This window comes from Xiphias gladius, chromosome 8 (genome assembly GCF_016859285.1).
Source record: "Xiphias gladius isolate SHS-SW01 ecotype Sanya breed wild chromosome 8, ASM1685928v1, whole genome shotgun sequence".
Lineage (NCBI taxonomy): Eukaryota > Metazoa > Chordata > Actinopteri > Istiophoriformes > Xiphiidae > Xiphias > Xiphias gladius.
In genome coordinates, this window is record NC_053407.1 from 9474906 (window position 1) to 9497856 (window position 22951).

A 22951-nucleotide genomic window follows, 5' to 3' on the forward strand; every position below is an offset into this window, starting at 1 on the left:
CAAACAAACCAATTAGAGTTAGCTCACCAATGAGCTTGCATGGGTTCAGAAGCTACTTTTGGACCACAAATGTTTCCATCACTCTGTAGTTGCAAAAGTAACAATCTACACTGTTAACGAAGACAAATCCAACAAATGTACACACACAGAGAACAGAAAGAGTCCACTAATTCTCCACAGTTATAACAGAAATGCTTTTATCTGTCATTACAACAGGGTACTGGCTATGTCGTTTTAGTTTATCTGTTTCATATCCTAGTGGCAAAAGAATTTATTCAGTGCAATGAGGACAGTATCAACATTAAAGACATTGTGAGGGTGTAAAGATAGAGAAAGGGGACTTCAATTATGCAACAAACGTCACAAATTACATCCATCTCAGTCAGAGATGGGTGTAATTCCTCTGTGATCAAAACAGTGTTTCAAAAAGAGGCAATATCTCGATTGTGAGAAAGGAAAATTGATGGTAGTGCTGTAACCGTGTCCCCATTGTTTTAAGAAAGTTGGGGATACTCTTGCTGTCTTATTCCTCTTCTCAGTCTGCTGGTTAGTTCATGGTAATATTATGTAAATGTTATCCAGACCAGTTTACGACCAGTGCTACTGTATTGCTAAAAATGCATTTTGCATGATTGTGCTTGGACAGTACTGCATACTGTTTGGAGGAAGCATGTAGAGACAGCCTCAATAAGGAGATGATACGAGGACAGACAAGGAGTAGCTTGGGATACTGAAAATGTCAATTTGATTGATATTTCTGTCATCATCATGGTATGGGACACTAAACGTGGTATGTTTTCTGGGGATGTGACAAATACAGTGAAAAAGCTCACAGAGAAGACTGGTAAAAGGTGACAGTAACTCAAGAAGAGGCACACCTTTGGGGAATCCTCAGTTCATGACTAATGTTAAAAAGAAAGAGGTCAGATCACTCCATGGTCACCTAAGCCTGTGCAATTCAAAAGGCAAAAACCCAGGCCAATAGCCCTAGTCCTGATCTCAAACAGCCTCTCATCTACCTCAGTCTCTAAAGAGATCTGAGCTATGTAACAGACACAACCACGTCACCAGAGTCTGCTGTAAAAATAAATAAAAATAAAAAGGAGGTATAAAATAGTATTTATGCACATGATTCGCAAAAAAAAAAAAGTATAAAAAAACAGGCATTCCAAGAAAGACTAGTGGCGTTAGAAAGGTAGTTGAAATCCACCCGTCACCACCACAAGAAACAAATTTCTTGTAATAAAATGCTTACCTTCATTAGTCTGTTTGCAATGTCAAACCCACTGTACTCTCACACCCCTATGTAAAAATGGCATATACTGTATATTTTTGGATTATTATACTGACAAAATCTAACATCTTCAATGCCATATAGTAAGGTTAGGCAAGTTTTAAACCTGTTGACTAGACCAGTAGGAACATTTGCAATGAGGAAGTTCTGCTTTTGCTTGCATTGGTTTTCCTTTGTTGAAGAGAACAGAATTGGCCATGTGCAGTAGTGAATGTGCCAAGTTGTCTGTGATTACCGAAGTCTTCACCACACACAGTAAAACACGTCTTGATTTCCATCCTGAAGAATGACCAACAAACACAGAAAAAAACATTCCCGTAATAAATATCTCAGAAACTTGTGACAAATCAATATGTAAATAAATAATCAATAAATTATAAATAAATACTGGTAGGAATAAGGGAAGAGATTCCCCTGATTTGTCACTCTGGCATTTTTGCCTCAGTCTAGTCATTTCCAGGACAGGAAGTCACTTCCGGAGAAGATGAGAACACCCTGCTCTTCTTCCGTGACCCAGGTAACCAGGAGGCCTGCCAGGGGCCGGGCCATGTAGCGTTTGAGGTTGGGGTGTGGGGGTCACAGAGTCCACTAAGCACCAGGTTGGACTGTGGGGCTGGGGGGTGTTAGACTGAGGGAACCCCCTTCCAGAGTGTCTCTGTCTCTGCAGGGCTCCTACTACCAGTCCCAGGCGAGGGCCTGGGCTGGAGCAGTGAGGTTAGGTGCTGGGGGCGTCGGGTTGTTGAACCAAACAGTTACGAGGGTCGCAGGGGGAGAGAACGCTACCGCTGCTGGACAGGACTGCGTGGTGATCCTGGGGGACTGCCACAAATTTAGGACTGTAAGAATGCAGAGACACAGGAGAGAAGAGTAAATAAGACTGAGTGAAAAATGTATTTTGAGATCTGTAGAAGAGGGGAAACAGTGGTTTGTAGGTTAAGGTTACACCAAATAAACAAAAATGCAACAAGTGACAAAGGCCAAAAGACCGGTGGGGTTTGCTTAAAGGAAAAGTTAGACATTTTGGGAAAAAAAAAAAAAAAAAACATCATTTGCTTTCATGCTAAGATTTACTACTAGCCAACAGCTGGTCGTTTTACACTTTGGTTTTTGTACGGATTAAACAAAAGAAACATAACCTGTTAATTAGTGAGCTTTAGAACTTTGCAAACATATCTCCCAAAAAGTCAAACTATACCTTTAAGACCACCCCAGATAAAAGGGAAGGGTTGCTCATACTTAAGGACAAAATATTTGGTGAGAACATCTACTCAATAAAACAGGGTTAGAGAGAAAGGCTAACCAGCACAACACTTGAACCAAACGCGGCCTCAGATCTTTCAGCAGTTTCTGAATTGCCTTGTGTCAATGTCTCTAACTTATGTCAAAACTAAAGATGGACAATTGGTTGTCCAGTCTGTTGGTAAAGTCAAACATTAGCCTACTAGCCACATGTTAGTGACTGAATGCAGTGCTTAAGCTAGTACAAGTCCCTCACGGTGGACAGCTTGACTTGCCAAGCAAAGGTGTAACTAATGATGCTAAGTATAGCTACTGGCTAACTTACATTTGACCCTTCCATCGGTACTGGTATTAATCACACTTGTGCTCTCCTGCTATGGAAAGTTAAAATGTCTGCTGAGCATGGGTGGAAGACGTACTCGGATCTTGTACTTATGTAAAAGCAAAACCACAGTGTAAATTTACTCCATTACAAGTAAGAGTCCTGCCATCAAGATTTTACTTGAGCAAAAATACAAAAGTATTAGCATCAAAATATACTTAAGGTACCAAAAGTAAAAGTACTCATAATGCAGAATGACCCAATTCAGAATAATATATATTGCTGGATTATAAATATTGGTGTAATAATGTGTGATCAATTTAATGTTGCAGTTGGTAAATATGCAATTAATTCTAATCTCTTTAAATATTACTGGGTAGCTCATTCTATAATAATGTATTATTATTTGTATTATTTTATCACCAAAAGTAACCAAAATATTGCTTTCAAAATTGTACTTGAGTACAGTACTTGAGTAAATGTACTTAGTTACTCTCCACCACTGCTGCTGCAAAAAATATCCAAGGTTAACCTTGAACTCTGACACTAAATCTTTACTTTGATTTAATGATTTTAACTTGCAAGTGAGATTTGACATTAAATAGATAGTGATAGCATGTGTATAAAACTGCCATGCAAAACTGCACATGCAAAGGGACGAACAATTCTATCAAGCTGTCGCCCAGCGAGAAATGTTTCTTTATTAATGCAATACAAGGGTTCCAGCCGTAACCTCTTCATAACAAGTTAATGTAAACTGTGAAAACTAAGAGCATGCAGGACCATTTATGTTGTACAGATGCAGATGTGCTACTATAAAAAGAAGTGAAAAAGTCTATATGTACATTAAAGAGGATGTGATGGGCTACAACTACAATTTTGTGGCATGTACACTATAGATAGATAGATAGATAGATGTTGGTGACCTTACTACTAGCAGGTTCTACAGCTTGTTACCTGCGGGCTAGGGACGCTCTCCCTCGCCTTAGTTGTGGGGAGAGTGACGGTAATGAGGCAGCAGGCTGCTGACAATCTACAAGAAACTGATAAATTAGACAGATATACAGAGTGGTGACACTCAGGGTTAGACAATAGAACAGAGAAAACAGGGAGGACAAGACAGGGGGAGGCCTTGTCAGAGACGAAGAGACTGAGTGGCTGGCACCACGGTAGCTCTCGTTTTCATAATCGAGCCACAGTCGCATCCTCGTCTGTATACACTTGTTCTCATGGCACAGCTAAAGCACAGGGTTGTTTAATATTTTACATAATTTATATGATAATCTTCCTCGTGTAGTTTTGCTTGGTTTGCTTTCTCTTGAACAGGAAACCCGATTTCTTCTAGAAATCAGCGTTTTACAGTGTAAAATAATAGAGCTGTTCGAGAAAAAAAAGAGAGAACAAGAAGAGCAAAGAGAAGAAAGAGCAGAAGAAGCAGAAGGAAATACTAAGCCAGGCTAAGTGTGACCCGACTGCTTCAACCACATGTCACTTGTGTGAATGTAACTAATAATGCAAACCAGTCTCTGACTACATTGACAGGACCAGTCTCTGCAAAGCTACACAATCAGCACTTGAGGTGAACAACACAATGCACCCTAAGAGACATGGACACGTTTACACACACACACACACACACACACACACACACACACACACACACACACACACACACACACACACACTTGCAAATCCAATATTGTTTTCATTTGTATAGCACAGAAGGAGAAGGACAGACACTTGAGATTTATGCTGAACAATCCAATCCTGCTCAACTCCAGAATACCTGCTACTCATAGCCATTATATTTTGGAACTTCATTTTAAGTGCACACAAGTCAAGCTTGTCAGTTTCTCTTAAAAGCGGTTTTGAATATTTTACCTACTTACAGAGCATTTGTATAATGTCTTGTTCCATTAAAGGTTTATCCTGTTTTACTAATGATATATATGATTATCTGAGGTGGGATAAGGAAGGAAGAGAAAAGGTCAAACAGCATTTGACAGTAAAGAGAATGGAAATGTGTTCAGACACTGCCATCTGGTGGTAAGACTCAGCAATCCCGTAAGAGCGGTTTTTCAGGGAATGGTCATTAGTGTAGGAATAGATGGATTTAGTTTGTCCCCATTTGCTTTTCTTTTTTATACTACATGCAAGGTATGAGGAGATGTGAACAGACGAGCAACCGCAGAGGAGGTTAAGGCACAGAGAGGAGGTCTGACTGGTTTCAATACTTCTCTAAGCAACGCATTAACTATTTAACACACTCTGAGCCTGTCAAATGCTTTTTGACAGAGGTTTAGATGCGACAAAATAAGGCATGCAAAGATGAACTAGAGGAAATATCATTTTACAACACACAATAATTGAAAAAATATCATAGGCTTAAAGAAATAGGCTAAATAGGTTACATTTGAATAAAAAAAAAAAAGAGTCTAATATGTAATTTACTGAGTCTGCCACAGGGCAGTGCTGTGAGTCGCTGTATGTTGAAAGAGATGCTGCAGACATTTTTTGCTTGGTTTTCACTTTGAAACACTTCTCAGTACTGTAGGAGAGTGATACATGATAATATGTTATGGTAGCAACTATTCAGATGCCTGTAAAAATGCCTGATGTCAAATTCATAAGGGTGTTCACTAGGAAATCCTACACTGTCCAACTTTCAGTCAACTTTAACAATAGCAAGTGAGCCCTTCAGTGCTGTTTTGAGGATGCAGCAGGCTGTCACAGGCTCCTTCTTCCTGAGTGTTGCTTCATGTTCATACCATAGACATGCGAAACCAGTTTTTCCTCCCCTCTGTATCCCACCTAATCCCGAGGCTTCTGGGAACTGTGTACACAGCGGATACTAGTGTACAGATGATGGTTGAATCATCGCCTTTTTGCTGAAGGTGAGGAGATACTGCGGCAGGGCTCTAGGTGCTGGGCTTGTCTGATGGGGACAGTTGACCTATGTCTGGTCTTGAATAAATGAGTCGTTTGAACTCTAAGGTTAGCCACTCAGTGTCTATCATGATGGGCTGGCTGCCCAGAGACAAATTGGAATAATTCAAGTCAGGCAAATTTGAAGCTGAGGTCTGGATTGTTTTAGAAAGTGTGTCTGAAATCCACACAGACATGGACGGACAAGTGGTTATCCCTACAGAGGGAGGGCTACCAAGGGTCAGGGAGGTATTCAGGGTAGGGGTGGTGATGATGGAGTGGCTGTGGAGCCTGGTAGGGCTGGGTGGAGCCGTGAAGGCGCCTCTGCGACTTACTTTGGGCGGGCTGCTTTTTATCTTGGGCACTTTAGCGCCGCGGCCACGGTGGGTCTGCTCATGGTCAAACTCCAGATCCTCCAGGCGTTGGGTCAAGGCCAGCTTCTGCTGGATAGCCATACGGAGGAGGGAGTTCAATGTCTTTTTCTCATCCTCTGCTGCTGCCAGCTGCCTCTGCATCTCATCCAGCTGGGTAACATACTCATCACACCTAGGGAGAGGGAGATAAAAGCACAGATTTCTGTTTAGATACAATTCATTATTCAGTAACTCATGCAAATTTCCTATGCGTTTTTACACACTCAAAAATTTTTCAATGTATACTTCTGCGTCTTAGTAGATTCATATTCCCGGAACGCCTCTCACCTTGTGGCGAACATGGCCCTTAGAGACGAGAAGGTGGCAGCATCCTCTTTCAGAGCCTTCAGCTCGTTCCTCAGCTTCATCATGGTTTCTGTCACCATTGCCTTTTCATTCTCGTACTTGCTCTTCAAATTAGCCAGCGCAACTTCTGCTGTCTGCAAAGGAGGAGATTTGGATTTAACCCTTCAGTTTCCATGGAAATCACATATTATGACTTTTTCATGACATATTAAGAGCAAAGAAAAACCTTCACCTGTTTATTGGCCTTGAGCACCAGTCTGAGTGTCGCTATCTGCTCTCTCTTGGTACTGAGCAGGGACTTGAGCTTGAGTATCTCCTCCATGCACGACTCCTTGTCCTTGTCAAGCATGGGTGCCAGCTCCCTGGCTGCAGCCCGCTGCCTGGACAGCTGCAGTGAGCGGTCAACAGCCTTTTGGAGGTGTTTGATCTGGTCTCTGATGATGGCATTCAGGTTGTAGATATTCATGGGCTCCTTCCGCAGGTCCCCACCTGCCTCTGAGGGCAATGGAGATGGGCAAGGAGAGATGCTAATGACTGGGGAGCCTGTGGGGTTGCGGGTGGGGCTGCTATGGCAGGATGTAGAGTCCACTATGTTGGTTGTTGTCTCATTGTGATGGGCGTCTTTGGCTGGGGAGTCCATGGGACTGCGTGGGGACTCAGAGGAGCAAGCTGCAGATACCGCAGCAAGGCGTCGTGCCAAGCGAGGCGAGAGCAAAGCCCGAGGATCGTCTGAGCCTTTCAGGCTGCCACTGCGTGTGACGCGGCTCTGGCGGTAGTAGTCCAGCATGACGCGGTTGGGTGTCTCGTTGTTGCACAGACAGACGTGATGATAGAGCTGTGCCAGTTCTTCACTGAAGGTTACCAGCTCATCCTGTGCTGCGTTCAGCATGCCTTGGCTCTCTGTGGCTGTGCTCGTGGCCGCTCGGAGCTCTGCCTCCAGGCTTGCCACCCTCTCCCGGCCATCACGACAAATGCGCTCCAAATGAGTTACCTGCTTGGAAAAACATCAGTTGGACAGTTGGAATGTTATAGGATGCAAAACCGAAATGAGTGAGGTTAATATTCTCCAATTAAAAAGATTTATTTTGGTGGAAGAGTCAATGTTACAATTGATACAGCAGTAAAAACATAAATTTACACTGCATGTAACAATGACAAACCTGTTCACTCAGTGCCTGGACCCTGTCGTCACTGTGGCTGTCTCCCTGCCCCTCCACAGCCTGGTTATACTTCTCCTTCAGGGCCTTGAGCTCTGCTTTCAGGTCGATCACCTCGGTCACCGCTACCTTGTACTTACACTCCAGGATCTCAAACCCGTGGATATCTGGATCATGGTGACCATTGGCTGGTGGTGATACAGAGCCACCATCAGGCTTCTCACTCTCTTGTGGGTCGTCGAGCTCTTTGTCTCCATTGAGACGTTTCATGGCATTGACGTGTTCCGTGAGGCGATGGACCCGCTCATTCTGCTCGGTCAGGGCACCCTGTGTGTGCTGCAGTTGGGTCTGTGACTCCTGCAGATTCATGAGCAGTGCTGCCTTCTCACGCTCCACCTGTAGGAAGGAAGGGTACACACCAACATGGGAGTCAGTCAAGAGAGTAAGGGAATGCTGACAAGTATGTCATTCACTAACAGTATTCAATGAACTACATTGGTTTATTCAATATAAATGAACCTACCAATGTTTCTCAGCAATAAAATTATGATAGAAATAGCAGACCGCTGATAAAAGCTATAGCTGGACTCAGTCTGACCTGCCTAAACTCTGTAACATTAAGGGGATAATAAAGATAAAGACAAGTTCCATTATTACGCAGCAAGTGAACAAATGCGAGCAAATTGTGGATAATGTATCATATCAGTTGACCTAACTTGACTGTGCAAAGGTGTGCAATGACGTGGTGCAACTTCTTTGTCTCCAAACCTGTTCACTGATCCAACTCTGTACAATCCCCAAAGAAAGTCAAAGAATTAAATAACTATCAAAAATTGGAATGATAATTAATGACTGTAGTAAATCCTTAAATCAAACTATAAACTTCCCTTAACAATGTCTTTACTGACAAATTCAAAATTGATTTTGCAAAATTGATTTTTCGACTAGCAATTAGACATTGATGCTTTTGGCATTTACATCCTTCACAGAATAGTCAACTTGAAAGAGAAAATTGATTAGGGAGTAATTGTGTTTACAGAGAAAGGCACACTTCTAATATAGCAGCCACTAATCTAATTTTCTATTTCCCAATGGTGCTCAGCTAGGGAAAAAATGTACAGTGATGACTTGATTAGATTTTAGCATGAATCTGGTCTATCTAGCATTTCTATATAGTTTAGCATACTGTATGTATTCCTCCTATACGGTGTGCCTGTTTATGAATGTTTGTTGCACTCCGATGAGTGACTGCAAGAGAAAGATGGTTCCTACACTGTAATATATAAGCTTTACATTTATAGTCTTTGTTGATATGGACATAACTTATGTCCTTATCACAGTGCAAGGTTGTAACTAATTGCGGTATAATGTAAGTGCACAGTGGACAAAACAATTCTATGACATTTTCCTTTCCTATGGCAATCAAATATCTACCACTACAGCCTTCATCTACTACTGGACTCCATGTCCTGCTATGGCTTGGCTGTAGTTTTCATTACTCCCACCTTCGCACATGAGATATCATCAACGCTGCATCAGATGTACAAATATTTCTGCTACATCTTAACGGGTGAGGTGGGTCACTGCCAAAAAAATGTGATTATGATGGATTTCCGTGGAAAATGTACTTAGGCCTTTAATAATCTTCTTTTGAAAACTAACATTCAGACATTCAGCACAGCCTGTGGTGTTATATGGTGTTTTTCCTGTGTTTCTCTTTTTCGCTAAATGTCATCACCTTGTCATTTCCTTGCTCCAACTGTGAACACGCCTGCTCTCATCGGTGGAGCAGTGAACACTTACAAATATAGTGTGGGAAAGTGGATGAGTATACCAATTTGCTGATGTGCTGTGTGTTTCTGGCTCCATTGCTCTGCAGTAAATTGTCTTAGAGTGAGTGTCGATGGCAGATATCAGCTCTACACACACCCAACGTGACGTGCGAATGGCGTCACAAAGGACCTTGAAAATTAACGTTAAACGACACAATAAGTCTGAACACAGAGTATGTTCTCTTTTGTGGGATAAATCTGGGGAATTTACTTGGGTTTTTATGGGTCACTTAATTTACTGTGAGATTTACTGAGCCTGCTCTAAGGCCCTTTCCTATGACCCACCTGTAGCAGCTGTTGTTTGAGCTTCTGCATCTCTGACAGGTTTAGCTCACTGAACAGGTCTGGCACAGGGTGCAAGGCTTCTCCTTTTCGGCCGGGCGGTACTCCCCATTCATTTTAGCCAGCCCTGTGCCTGTATGCAGGTGTCCGTTGCGCCGGTTACTGTCCTCATTATTGCCATTAGCAGCAGGGTTGATGCTGCCGTTGGTGCCATTGGCGCCATTGGTTCCGTGTGTCTCCTCTGGGAACTTGAGACCCTCAACACCAGTGACGGTGAGTGCCAGGTGGGCCCCGGCTCCATAGACGCTGTCACTCAGGCTTATGTGGTGGGCCAGTTCCTTTCTCAGGTTGTTTTTCTGCTCACGCTCACTCTTGAGGGCATCTAGGGCTTCTTCTAACTGACCCTCAGAGATTTCCTTGAGACGTAATGCGTCTTCAAGCTGGCTGTTGAGAAGAACAGTCTCCTCCTCCAGCACCTTGATTTCATGTTTTAGTCCCTCGTACTCCACCTGGGGGGAAAGAGAAAGTACAGCAAGAGAAAGGAGTAGAGAACATTTAATTAAATTACTTAGTTTGATTCTAAAACATCGAATCCTGTTTGTTAAAGATTGGGTGGCCCAATCTCAGCTCTCACCTCTCAGCCAAAATAGAGAGGACATAAGGAAGGTGTGAATAAAACTAAAAAAAAAAAAAAAATCCACAAAAAAAAAACAGCACTGAAGTACAAAAAAAAAAGGAGACTTCAGACTTTAATAAAAAGTGTTTTCCCATTTAAAATCTTTGCTTTTCAATTAAAAGAAAAACCCTTTAGAGCCTGGCAATATTGGTACAAAATTAAACTTAAATTAAAATGAAACTCAACACCATTTTTGACTCAGTGAGTTGATATTTCTAATGTGACAATATAGTATTTTGGTTATAAAGATAGATAGATATATTTTACTGATCCTGTGAGGGAAATTATCATGTTGCAGCAGACTGGGGATAACAATAGATTTAAATTTAAAACCAAAACTGCAGAGCCAGATATTGAATAAAAATATACAATGTATACACTGGCAGTGTATAATAAATGCAGTAAAAGAATGATGTCGACAGGAGGGTACAAATGGTAGTACAGCAGTGTGTTCCCCTGTGGCACAGAGGTTAGCTGTTGTACAGTGCTATGGTGTAGAGTAGGAATGATTTCCTGTAACGTTCTTTGCGATGGAGGAGTCTGTTAGAAAACGAGCTTCGCTGTTTTGGAGGGGACGGGATGCACTGTCCATGATGGAGAGCAGTTTGTTCAGTGACCTCCTGCTCCTCACTGACTCAAACGTTTCCAGGTTCTGACCACTGACGGTCCCGGCCTTGTGGGCGTTTATTGATCCTGCTGGCATCTCTGGCACAGATGCTGCTCTCCCAGCAGACCCCAGCACAGTAGATGGCACCATCTCCTTGTTCCTTTCCACACTTAGGAGCAGAGGATTCCTGCTGCTCCACTCCACAAAGTTAGCCACCAGTTCCTTGTACTCCGACTCCTGCTCACCTCTAATACACTCCATCACCGCAGTGTCATCAGAACTTGGTTATAAAGAGTGAACAGAAATGGAGACAGGACAGTCCCCTGGGGCGCTCCTGTGTTACTAACCACCAAATCAGATAGGGTGCCCCCCCAGCTGAACAAACTGGGGCCTGTCTGACAGATAGTCTGAGATACATGTTGGGTCTCTGTAAATATAACTATAAAGAGTACAGTCTACACCTGCTCCACATGAAAGTGCCCTGAGATAACCTCTGTTATGATTTGGCGCTATATAAATAAAATTGAATTGAATGGAATCCAGGAGACAGATGCAGAACACGGCTTTCATGCCAGATTTAATCTAAAACTAGGCTGGATAATGTGGTAAAAAAAAACAGTAATTTGGATTTGGTTACAGAGCCGGTAAAGGCATTCCTTTTTAATTCAGTTAAAAAGACTGTCACTTACTGTAACATAACCCTTACAGTAAGAAAGTCTTACATCACAATGGTGATGTTATATTGATATATAGTTTTGGAGGTGACACTGGGAAACTGAGTGTGAGTCGTTCATCTCAACCGAGACAGGGGTTGGCGTGTCATCAGTAAAAGCGATGACAGATCTGTCTGGGACAAAGTTCGCTGGTGTGTGGTACAGTTGAGAAATGAAATGAAAGAGGAAACCTGCGAGTGAAATGTTACTAAAACGCTGAAGAATTTCATACTGACCTGGCTCTGCTTGAGTGTGGAAACCAGTTTCTGTAGCGTGATGTTCTCCTCCTCCAGCTCTGTGTAATCCTGAAGAAGCCTGGTCTCTCTGAACTTGTACTCCTTGATCTCCTCCCTCATCCTGCTCCTCTGTAGCTCCATCGTCTCGTTACTCTGGAGCCCAGAAAAGAGGGACGGAAAGAGAAAAGCAGGGGGAGAAAGACAGGTACAATGAAGAGAAAGGAGGAAGCAGAAGGAGGGAAGGCGGAGAAAAAGAGCAGAATTCAGTGCCTCTTCATAACCTAAATTATAGTTCTCCTCTCTGACAGCATGAGGGCGAAAGGAAACAGTTTCATTGTCTTAACTGTAATGAGTCAGCACCCTAACAGCAGACGCCAAACTGCAAAGTGCACAGACGTACAGTAGGGCTGAAAAATAATTTTATACTGACACAGGTAAAGAAAAGAGAAAACAAACATGACATTTTAAGAAAAACTGAATCATACAATAACATATTATGGATATAACTACATGTTGTACAATTACATGTTCACGCCAATGTGGGGAATTAACACTGAGCTGGGTATGAAGTGCGCAGGCTTAGAGGCCAATTATCAGTCAGTGAGGCTCTATAGAAGCGCAGCTGATCAGGGGCTACAGCGCCCGGGGTCAGGGACAGTGCGGCACACAACGCTGGCACTGGGCCCGTCACGGGGCAGAGCTGGGCAACCCATCCCCTGACCTGGAGTTCAAAGCACTGACTGTGACTGTGATAGCTTTGGTAGATTCATGATACACTGGCAACCGTGGCAGAAGTCCAGCCATGTTATATTCATTCATCATTATCAGCACTGTAGCCGTGGTAATGGGGAATAAAGACAAAATCTCCTCCATTCCTGACAGGATCTGGAATAAATATACAGTAAGTTGGTCACACAAATATATATTCATCAGTTTTTGTAATTTCGGATGTTCTGATGTACGCCTGCTGACTAAAAACAGCAGAAGCCAACTTTCTCTACCAAAAGTAAACTTTCCCCAGAGGTTTTTTCTTGATGAATCTGCATATGCTACTAGTGTTTATGAAAAACCTTTTGATTAGATGTGATTTGTGACAAATAAAGCCCCCGATGTGGTTGCAACACCTGCTTCTCACCATGAAAAGGCAACTCCCCCTCATTAACGGGCATCACACATGCAAATGAGGATTTCAAAGGCAGACAGAAGGAATTTGATGAACACATCATCAAAGAGCCACGATCATGATGCAAACAGTTGACAGGTGCGCATGGGAAAAATAACAGCTCATCATGAATATATGGACTTGGCTTCTTTGGTAATTAGCTTCCAAATTCAAGATATTCATTTTGTTCAATATGCTCCTGCTGTGTGTTACATTACACTGCTTATGTTCATTCTGACATTTGACATTCTGGGGGTTCACACTATAACACATACAGAGAGTAACAGTTGAACCTCACAACACTTCCTGATGAATTTAGTGAATGGGAGTGTGTGTCCTGTGGGTGTAGTGCTGGTTCTGTGATGAGAGCAGCCTGGCTCACTCTGTCCCTACACATGTGCCGAGCTCAGGGCATTTCACTTATTCCCCAGCTTAACACCGGATTTGCCCCCCACAATGGGGTCGTGGCCGCGGTGTCTGACCCCGGTTCGAACTTCTGCACTGCCTGACACAGTGGCTGCAGACATGTAGAGGATGCATGCATAAACACATGCTTGCACGTACACAGAAGTATATTGTTTTCTGTGTGTGAGGTTTGACCCCGTTTTGCCTGTCACTGTGACCTCTGGCCTTCATCAGACACTGGATCTCATGTAAGTTAATGCACTGCAAATAAGACCAGACATGTTGTTCTTCACAAATTTAGTATGACCATGGACGAAGCTGCAAGTTTTTCTTGTGTGTGTGGGGGGGGTTACTCAGTTTCAGCAATTCCCAAACTGCTATGCAGCTGCAGCTCATTTTATATTAACAGTAAATTCTAAAACTAACATTTTCACAGTACACCACTGAAACAATACTGATAAATATTCAAAATAAATATTCTATTTATATAAATAATACACGCTACAAACCACAGCTGTCCGGAGTTCTACTGCCAGCTAATTCGTTACTGTTTTCTCACATATACACCTGATTTCCTGTGTCTCCCTTGTCTAGCCAGTAATAAAATCCTCCGTCTGCAGTCTGTAAGTGTAGACAAGCTCACCTCTCGTAGCTCCTGCACGAGGGCATTGAGCCTCTCGTTCTCTGCCTGGGCGTTTGACGCCACAGAGCGGCTTAACGTCACCTCCGTCTGAAGCTCCAGCAGACGGCCCGTGTAGTAGGCCTCCTTAGAGGCTGATTCCTGCAGCAGCGTCTCCTCATTGGTCTCCCCATCCTCAGCCACCTTACGCTGGTTGGTGTAGGCCTGGCCAAATGCCTGGGCAGGAAGAAAAGGAGGGATGGTTAGAAGATGGGGACGGAGTAAAAGCAATGCAAAAAAAGAATAATATAAAAGAATACACAACCAACAACCACAAGTGATCCAAATCCTGTCATATAACATCAGCATCCTAATGAGAGGGATTTGCATCCACTGGTATGTAGAGTAAATCTAGCACATCTTTCACATTTGACCACTAGGCATACTCCTGCTGTTCTTTGGACCACCCAGAGCACCGAGAGCACACTACCAGAGGCCGTTCCCCAAGGATACCTTCTTTCTGTGTATGTGGAATGGTGTTTCACTGTGATCAATAGAAACACTGTTCCCATTTTCCTGACACAGGTTTTCACGGCACCGAGAGCTGACTTGTCATGATGAAGGAGCCGCGGCCTGATTGAGGAAATCAAAGCCGGCATCAACAGCAAAAGAGGCCTACCACAATAAACCTACTGTACCAACCCAGTGCAGTGACAATTGCACAAAAGCTCAGTAGACTGCATGGGCCAACAATATTTTTGCTAAGGTGCAAGGTTAAGAGAATAACATATCATTTTATATTGTATGAACCTGCATTCGTCCACTATTTTCCTGACAAGGTTGCCTGAGCATTGATAGAAATTCCTGACTTATAACTGCTCCTCGACACCCATGCAGCTACTGCCTTGGTGGTTCAATAAATACCATGACCCATCCTTCCCTTTCTCAACAGACCAGCTGGAAAAATGGGCATGATGCTCGCAGTGGCCTCTGTGAGTGACAATGGATGGAGACCGCCTTGTCTGAAAATTATTTTATGGCTTACAATTGACACAGGGAACCGTAAACATTACAGCATGTAATAGTTATTACAGTCTTCAGGATGTAGTTCCTGGACAGAGTTGTTCCACCAAATCGACCATGCAGCCTAAATCATGAGGGGGCCGTATAGTTTGGACTGGATGTGTTAATAATTCACACGCAGTTTTCCCAATCCCACCTCACCATAATAACAACATTTTCTCTGTTCGCGATGAATGATTTATGATCTATAAACATCTGTTATTTGGAGAAAGATATTAGCCCCATTGTGCAGCTGTTTTTTCTTCCCACTGCACCAGTCTTTTTTTCATTTTATGTTTCTCCTGTCGATTCAGGAGCTAACAGGTTAACTGAGCAGCTTACAGTATGCTATTAGATGGGGGGAAGAAATCCACTTTAGTACAGATCTTGGAGTATAGAGAGGAGGGCTTGTCTTGTGGATGCTTAGCCACTATGATGATAAGTTATGAGGTTCAACTAAATAAATTGAGGCTAATAAATTGGTTTGTGGTTGCGTGTGAGTGAATGAGAGGAGCCGATTCACCAGCAGAGAGATTTGAGTGCCACCTAATTAGCTTTATTGATCACCTCCCTCTTTCTCACCTGACCAACTGTTTTACTAGTCATCACCGGCCAGCAGACCAACAATAAATGCCTGTAAAACAAGTCATCGAGTCATTGTCAGTACCGTCCTTTCCTAATGTTCACGGTCATGGTCAAACAGCTAAAACGAATGGTAAAAATGATGCTCACACTTTTCCAGTCTGTCAATATGAACTCACCATTCATTTACAAGCTGCAAACCAGGTAAATCAAGTATTATTCAATGATTATATATTTATTCCAATTCAATAGACCCTTTTGTTTTTTCCTTTCGGATTACAAAAGCATCAGTTAGCATATGAATAGGAGCCAGCGATAATCAGTCCAGCAAAACATCTTTAAATACACAGAACATTTAGCCATCCAACCACAAAAACTGTCCTCACGGACTTGCATTGTAATGACCAGAAAACACTCATGCAAAAAACACTGTACTATAATTCTTTCTCATTTCCCCCTCTCAGTCTCTCTCTGCATCTCTTTTATTTCTCACTCTCTTTCACACTCTCTTGTTCACACTCCCCCATTCCCTCTCTCGCTCTCTGGAGAAAGCACAATGTGACTGTAGGGAATGATTAAGTGGGAGGGCCTGTGGAATAAAACGACTGATGAATTCTAAGCACAGTGTGACTGAGTGAGATGCAAGGCTGTCAACGTCCGAGCAGGCCCCACGGCAACAGCTGAGCCCTACAGGAGGGAAAGTGAAAATCTGGCCTCACTGGGTCCTGAAGAGAGGAGATTCATTACTTTCACTGTTACTGTACTTTGTGTCCTATGACTGGGGGCCTACTCAAAAACAGACAGGGCTGGGTAGGTATTGGCACTGGAGTTTTTTCAGTTACTTTTTAATACAAAAATCTTTATTACATTTTGCAAAATATTCTAAACGTCTGAATGCATAATTATTGCATGTCTTACAGTAGTAGTTTGACGTTTTGTCCACTTTCATGCCGAGAGTTAGATGAAAGGATTGATACCACTCCCATGCCTGTAAGATAAATATGAAGCGACTGCTAGCAGGCAGTCGCTTCATAAAGACTGGAAACAGAGGAAAATAAACAAGTGCATTTCTACAAATGTCGCACTACTGCAGCCGTAAAAATTTGCCCAAATAAAAAGTAAAACATAATAAACTTATTGTATGACTTATATCAGGAACTAACAAATTAAAGAATGAATGAAGAAGACTAAGTATCTGACTAAGCGCTCTATGCCAACTTTTGATACTCTGCAGTTTTCAATACTGTACGGACACATTTTCTCCAATATTTCGGCTTGAAACCCAGCCCTGTTGATAAACAGGCCAACTGACAAAAACGTAGAACCACACACTATAAAAGAGAGGCTGCCCCAGTTACAAGCAGTGAATCAGCATCTACTCAGCCACGGAGAATTGGTGGGTCTTGGATGCATAACGAGAGGCAGATGGTTTTATAACAACCCTCCCTCATGGAGGTCCGCTCACTCCATCTGCTTACTGCTCCTCTTAAAGGAAATCACGGTGAGCGACACTAATGGCTGAGGTTCAACGCTTGCACATAAAGGAGCACAGTACGCTCTGGCCCTCCTGTTGCTGTTTCACTGTATATAGCTTCTGATGGGCTAAAAATAACACTGTGACAGCTCTGTATTTTTCAGGCTAATTACTCGAACAGCGCTGACAATACCACATGCTGTATCATTACAGTGAGGGATCTGCAGCGCTCTGTATCTGTGTCCTAATTGGCAAACATAACACAATTATTCAAGACAGATTACAGCATGGAAAATTAAAGTTTAATACTACTTCCTAAGGATGATATTAATATGGAATCACTGATTGGCAGCCTGTTTGGGTTTTTTTGTACTGAAAACCCCGTAATGCATTCAACCTTGAGGCTCCTCAGCCTTCTGTGCCTCAGTGGGTAGAGTCCAGACAATAGGGTTCCCTTCTATAGATATTCATCCCCGGGGCCATGGAAAGAGGTGCAGACAGAGGGAACAAACCAGCCGCTGCACCAGTGTGAGAGAAGGAGTGTGTGTATGTAACCCTGAAATTCTTCCCTGTCTGTTGCAGGCCCTAATGAGGAGTCAGGGGAGGGCCTGTGGGTGTGTGATCTTGTATGTATACATACAGCAGGAGGGAAAAAAGGGTGAACTATTTCGACAACAGCAATTAATCTCCACCAGACTTTCATGATTAAGGCAAGGTATGAGTTCTACCCACCAACATAGACTGTAAAAACAAGTTTATTTATAGATAGGAATATAAAACTAGCCACGGGTCCAGACTTGATTAAATTTTCAAGGGCAGAGAGCAAAGCTTAGATCTAAGTGCACATGCTAGAAGCTGGAGTTTTCAGCCACCGCATAAATATGGACACAGGCAAGAGCAACAACCTCAACCCATTTTTATAATTTATTTATGTGTCCTCATGTATTCAAGTTCTAATTAATGTAGAATTTAATGAGATGATTATCTGAAATTTTTATAATGATGGTGACACTCAGAATACCTTTAATTAATTGTTAATTGCTACACAGTCAGAGATTAATTGATGAATAATGTGACAAGGAGAAAATTAAATTAGATTACGGTTTTAAATGGTACATTAATAGATGTGGATTAAAGAAATCAATAACTTGTAGTAACTGTAACCCAACTATATTTCAAGAACATACAGGATGAGAAATGCACTGTCTTTATTGCTCGATTTAAAAAAGGACAGCTTTGAATCTTGACCATGAAGTGATTTAAATATCAACCAAAAGAGTACTTGCTCGGCCCTAATCTCTGTTACTGCAATGTTGTGACAAATTATGGGGAAGCAGAAACCATGGTATTAGTTGACTCATGAGGAGCAAAATTCTTATGATTGACACACACACACACACACACACACACACACACACACACACACACACACACACACACACACACACACACACACACAGTTGAGTCCTGTCCAGATGGTCAGCCCAGCCAACCACATCAGGGATTTCAGTACCATGGAGAGAGACATGGGGGACTGCTGCTGCTGCGTAGCCACGCAGCTGTCAGCGTCATGAAATGAGAGCGTGTGTGTGTGAGTGTGTGTGAGTGTGTGTGTGTCTGCATGCGTGTTGGACAGAGTGTCCGATCAGACAGAAAGATTGTTTCCTGCTGCCGCATGTGTACCCGCATGCTATGAAATCAAAGCTGATGCTTGTGTGCCCTCATATGTTTATTTTTAGGTCTTCCACTTTGTGATTTACTTGCTTGTAAAACATGCCGCAGCACTGTCATGAGAGTTTTAAGCAGGGCCAAATAGTCAATTTGTATGAAAAAGAAACAGACTGTGTCTCCTCCAGCTCAGAATTCTCATAAATAATCCCAAAAGAACAGCATCAAGTACAAAATAATTATTAGAGACATAAGTCAGAGGGTAACATGTGATGTATCCACCTCCAGTTACAAGACATCACACACAAACACACATCAGCCTGCAGTAAGGCATGAAACAACAAGAATTCATTCCTGAATCATTCATTCACTCACTCTGTTGACTGCAGTCTGGGCAGGTAAACAGTTGGGCAGGATGAGAGGAAACGTGGAGTTTCTAATTCACAAGTTGCAGGTTTTCTCTGTCGTCTCTCATGCTAAATTTCAGATGAAGCAGATGATGCAATTTCCTGTGTTTGATTAGTGAATGTCTATGTCTTAAATGGGTACTCCATGGGTCCATAAAGCTGGGACACTCACAATAGACTGAGGGGAAAAAAAGGTCTAAATCACAGCAGCAGAGGCTGAGTAATTCTGACTTGACACTGGATCCTACAATTCCCATAATCCAACACAATAGTGTCTTTCATTAGATCCTCCCTGCTTCCTAAATGCCCTTTTCTTTTAAACCCACACCTCCCAATTTCCTGTACAGACTCTCCCTTTTAAATCTCAAGCCCAAGCTGAGATAACCCTAAAGACATCATAATGGCATCATCAGCTCCCTCCAGAGCCACAGAAGACATTATACAACTGTTTTCACAGGTTGAGTAGAGCTCTTTGGGGCAAGTAAACTTAACTTCATGTGCGAAATCGGTGGAGTGCCCCTTTAAATGGAAGCAATTTAGCATCGCACAGATGTTAGGTTTTCTCAGGCACCCAGTCTGAGTGAGGTTAAAGGATGTTTAATAAACACAATTCCTTTTCTGTTTCGTATGTTTAATATCCCAAAGTTACTTTGATGAATTTAAAAGCCATACCCATGATGAGCCATTAATAGTATTTTTATGAGAGACATTGCTCTGGCATATTTCGCCCTTTAACAAGGACAAATAAATGTCCCCATGTGCTTCCCAGCCACAGGGAAAAGTGCCAAGTCAAGAGATCTGTCATCTATAAAAACACACAAGCACATTTCCACAAGCAAGGGGAAGCTGGGTAATCACAGCCCAGCAACAACTGAGGTCAATCACACTAATTAAATTAACAAATAAAACAGAGGGTTAAAACAGATTAAAGTAAATACAATCTTAAAAATACGTTTGAAAAAATTCAGTGATGCATGTTTAAAATCGGAACTTTGCAAGCATATATAATGTATTTGTGTGTGTGTTCGTGTGCTTTAAGCTACCAGTAGTCCTGATGTTTATAGTGTATTATTGTAATGCTGAGAGCCCAGACATGCTCTGCTGTGCAATTTAAATCCTTTAGTTTAATTTCCTCAGTTGATAGAAAGCTCTTCTACTCATGAATTACTGTCTACATAAACACTAAGCTAGCGTGATATGAATGTTTTATAGACAGTGCGGAGGGTGAATGTGAATTGCCCTGCTTTCTGCTCCTCCTTACTGAAATGAAAATGTAGGTGGTGCACTGAATTATTCCTCTGATAACAATATGCTATAATGCTGGCACTCAGGGAAAAAAAATCTACAATGCAGGATAACAGCTGAAAATGCCTTATGTGCTTTATCGTGGTAAATCCATGTAACATCACGTTTGTTGCTTTCTCCCCATCACAATGTTTTACCGTGCATTCTGTGTAAAGCTGGAAGGACTGCCAGGCTGTGTTTAGTTAAAAAGACGTGGTTTGTTAAAGTGATTCAAGTTGGCTCAGGTCTGCTCATGATAAGAAAGATGCTTGGACTCTCTCCCAGGATGCCTCAGTGATGTGTGCTCAGTCTATAACTGTCTGAATGGACATTAAATCGGTAGACTGAGAGGCAGCTGGGCGTAAGATTTGTTCATGGAATCCCAAATGACTCTTTATTTCCTCTCTTTTTTCTTCAAAGCCATCCTTACATTCTCCTCTCCTCTGTAAACACTCTAATTTTTCATCCGCTTATCAACAAAAGGAATAAAAGGAGCACACAATGTTATGCTTTGCCTTTAAACAATAAGAACTGATCAGTCTGAGCAGACAGGAAGAAAACCCATTAGGACAAACTGCACAAACTGTACCAGCTGAAACTGTGTCATATGTAACTCTATCTCTGCTTGGTAATGTGGCCTCAGATCATGAACAAGCCGACCACAAAAACACAAGGCTTACCCTTCAGGCCTTTCCAGCACACAAATAAATATTCAAAAATACACATGGCCACAGGCACACTCGAAACATGCACTTCCCTCACTCCTGCCATTCATTGAGTACAAGAGTCGTCGGGCTGGAATGGAAGATAAAAAAAGCACAGAGGGAGAAGTATGAGGGGAGGCTTTAATTCAGAGTGCCTTCAAGACAGGCAGACAGAAGAAAGAAAGAAAGAAAGAAAGAAAGAAAGAAAGAAAGAAAGAAAGAAAGAAAGAAAACACTTAACCATTTAATGAAGCAACTATGTTTTAAAAAGAACAATGTTTGCTATTCTTACTTGATGAATGAAAATTAATTTTATGACAACTGACTAATCAATATGAATTTCATTGTTTATGTCTTTATATGTCCTTTTTACATTATAAGGAATTAGGGCTAGATGTTTGTGTGTCTGAAGCTGCCTATGTTTGTGTGTGCAGGTGTGTAACTGTGTGAGTGTGTGAATATGAGAGTAAGGTAAAGCTGCATCCCAGACATATCCTCTCCCTCAGGGTACAGCCTGATAAACACAGTGATTCACAGAGGCTCAGAAGTTCATGAACACTGAAGTAACAGAATAAACAAGGCTAAGGGAAAGATTTAAATTCTTCAGTCCTTGAATCCTTTCCTTTTTCTTTTCTGCTCTAATCTCTCCATGGACAATTGTTTCTAATACTTTTATCCATTCTTGTCCAGAAGCCTTTAAGCGGTTTCGCCCTCCATCATAATACTCCTAGATGACAACAGACCATTTTCATTTTGATCCCTGACTAAGTACTCTGTACTCTCCTCAGTCATTCGAGTTTTTCAGGAACTCGCCTGGGGTAAAGAAGAATTAGAGCACTAATGTAGGGAGCGTGGATATTGACCCACTCTGTCTCCTCTTTCCTACACACCACCTCCCTCCTTCCTTTCTACAGTCCTTTATCCCTTTGTTTGACTAAGTGGTGGAAATATAATGAGTGAGGATGATGGCATTGAGAAATAAAAAGATGGAGGTGTTATAAAGCTGATAACACCAGGCTGATTGGTATTCTTTGTCAGTGCCAGCAGATGCACCCTGAGAGGCAGCTGAGAGAGAGACAGAGCGATGGGAGACAGAATAAACAGATAAGATTGCCTCCCCTCTCTCTGCAGCGGGTCTCTCCTGATTAAGAGGCCAAGCCAGACAAACACAGACTACAATGGAAAGGCTAGCCTGCACACAGTGACCCTCTTGGAACTGACACATGGGGCCTCTGGGTGACTCAGTGCTTTTGTGCAGCCTAAGGAAAGCATCCGTGCCAAGCCTGCAGACCTGTGGGAATCCATGTACAGTAAATTGCCGGGCACACTGCCGTTGAAACAGACTACAAACAATTCTCTCTCCCCTCTGCTTTTGTCTCTGCGTGCACACATTTTTGTCTTCCTAATTGCTCTTTATCTAGCCAGAATACCACATCCAAAGAAGAGTGACACAGCCCCTACAGACAAGATTTTCTTCATGGATCGCGACATGGAACTGAGCACTGACTTAAAGACTTAAGTGCTGGAAGTTTTGAGAAAAGGCTGACTAAGTGTTTACAGTCTATAACCATGCTTAGCAGCT

At 42.3% G+C, this 22951-nt stretch overlaps 1 protein-coding gene across 1 annotated transcript in view; it reads right to left on the reverse strand.

Moving 5' to 3' along the window:
* Positions 1-2009: 2009 nt before the first annotated feature.
* bicd1a (bicaudal D homolog 1a) overlaps positions 2010-22951 on the reverse strand; it is a 30006-nt gene continuing 9064 nt past the window's right edge. Inside the window, 10 exon segments of the mRNA XM_040133406.1 lie at positions 2010-2130; positions 3813-3898; positions 6116-6326; positions 6482-6633; positions 6732-7490; positions 7660-8052; positions 9774-9868; positions 9871-10279; positions 12003-12155; positions 14213-14425. Coding sequence (XP_039989340.1) covers positions 2010-2130; positions 3813-3898; positions 6116-6326; positions 6482-6633; positions 6732-7490; positions 7660-8052; positions 9774-9868; positions 9871-10279; positions 12003-12155; positions 14213-14425 — 2592 coding nt within the window.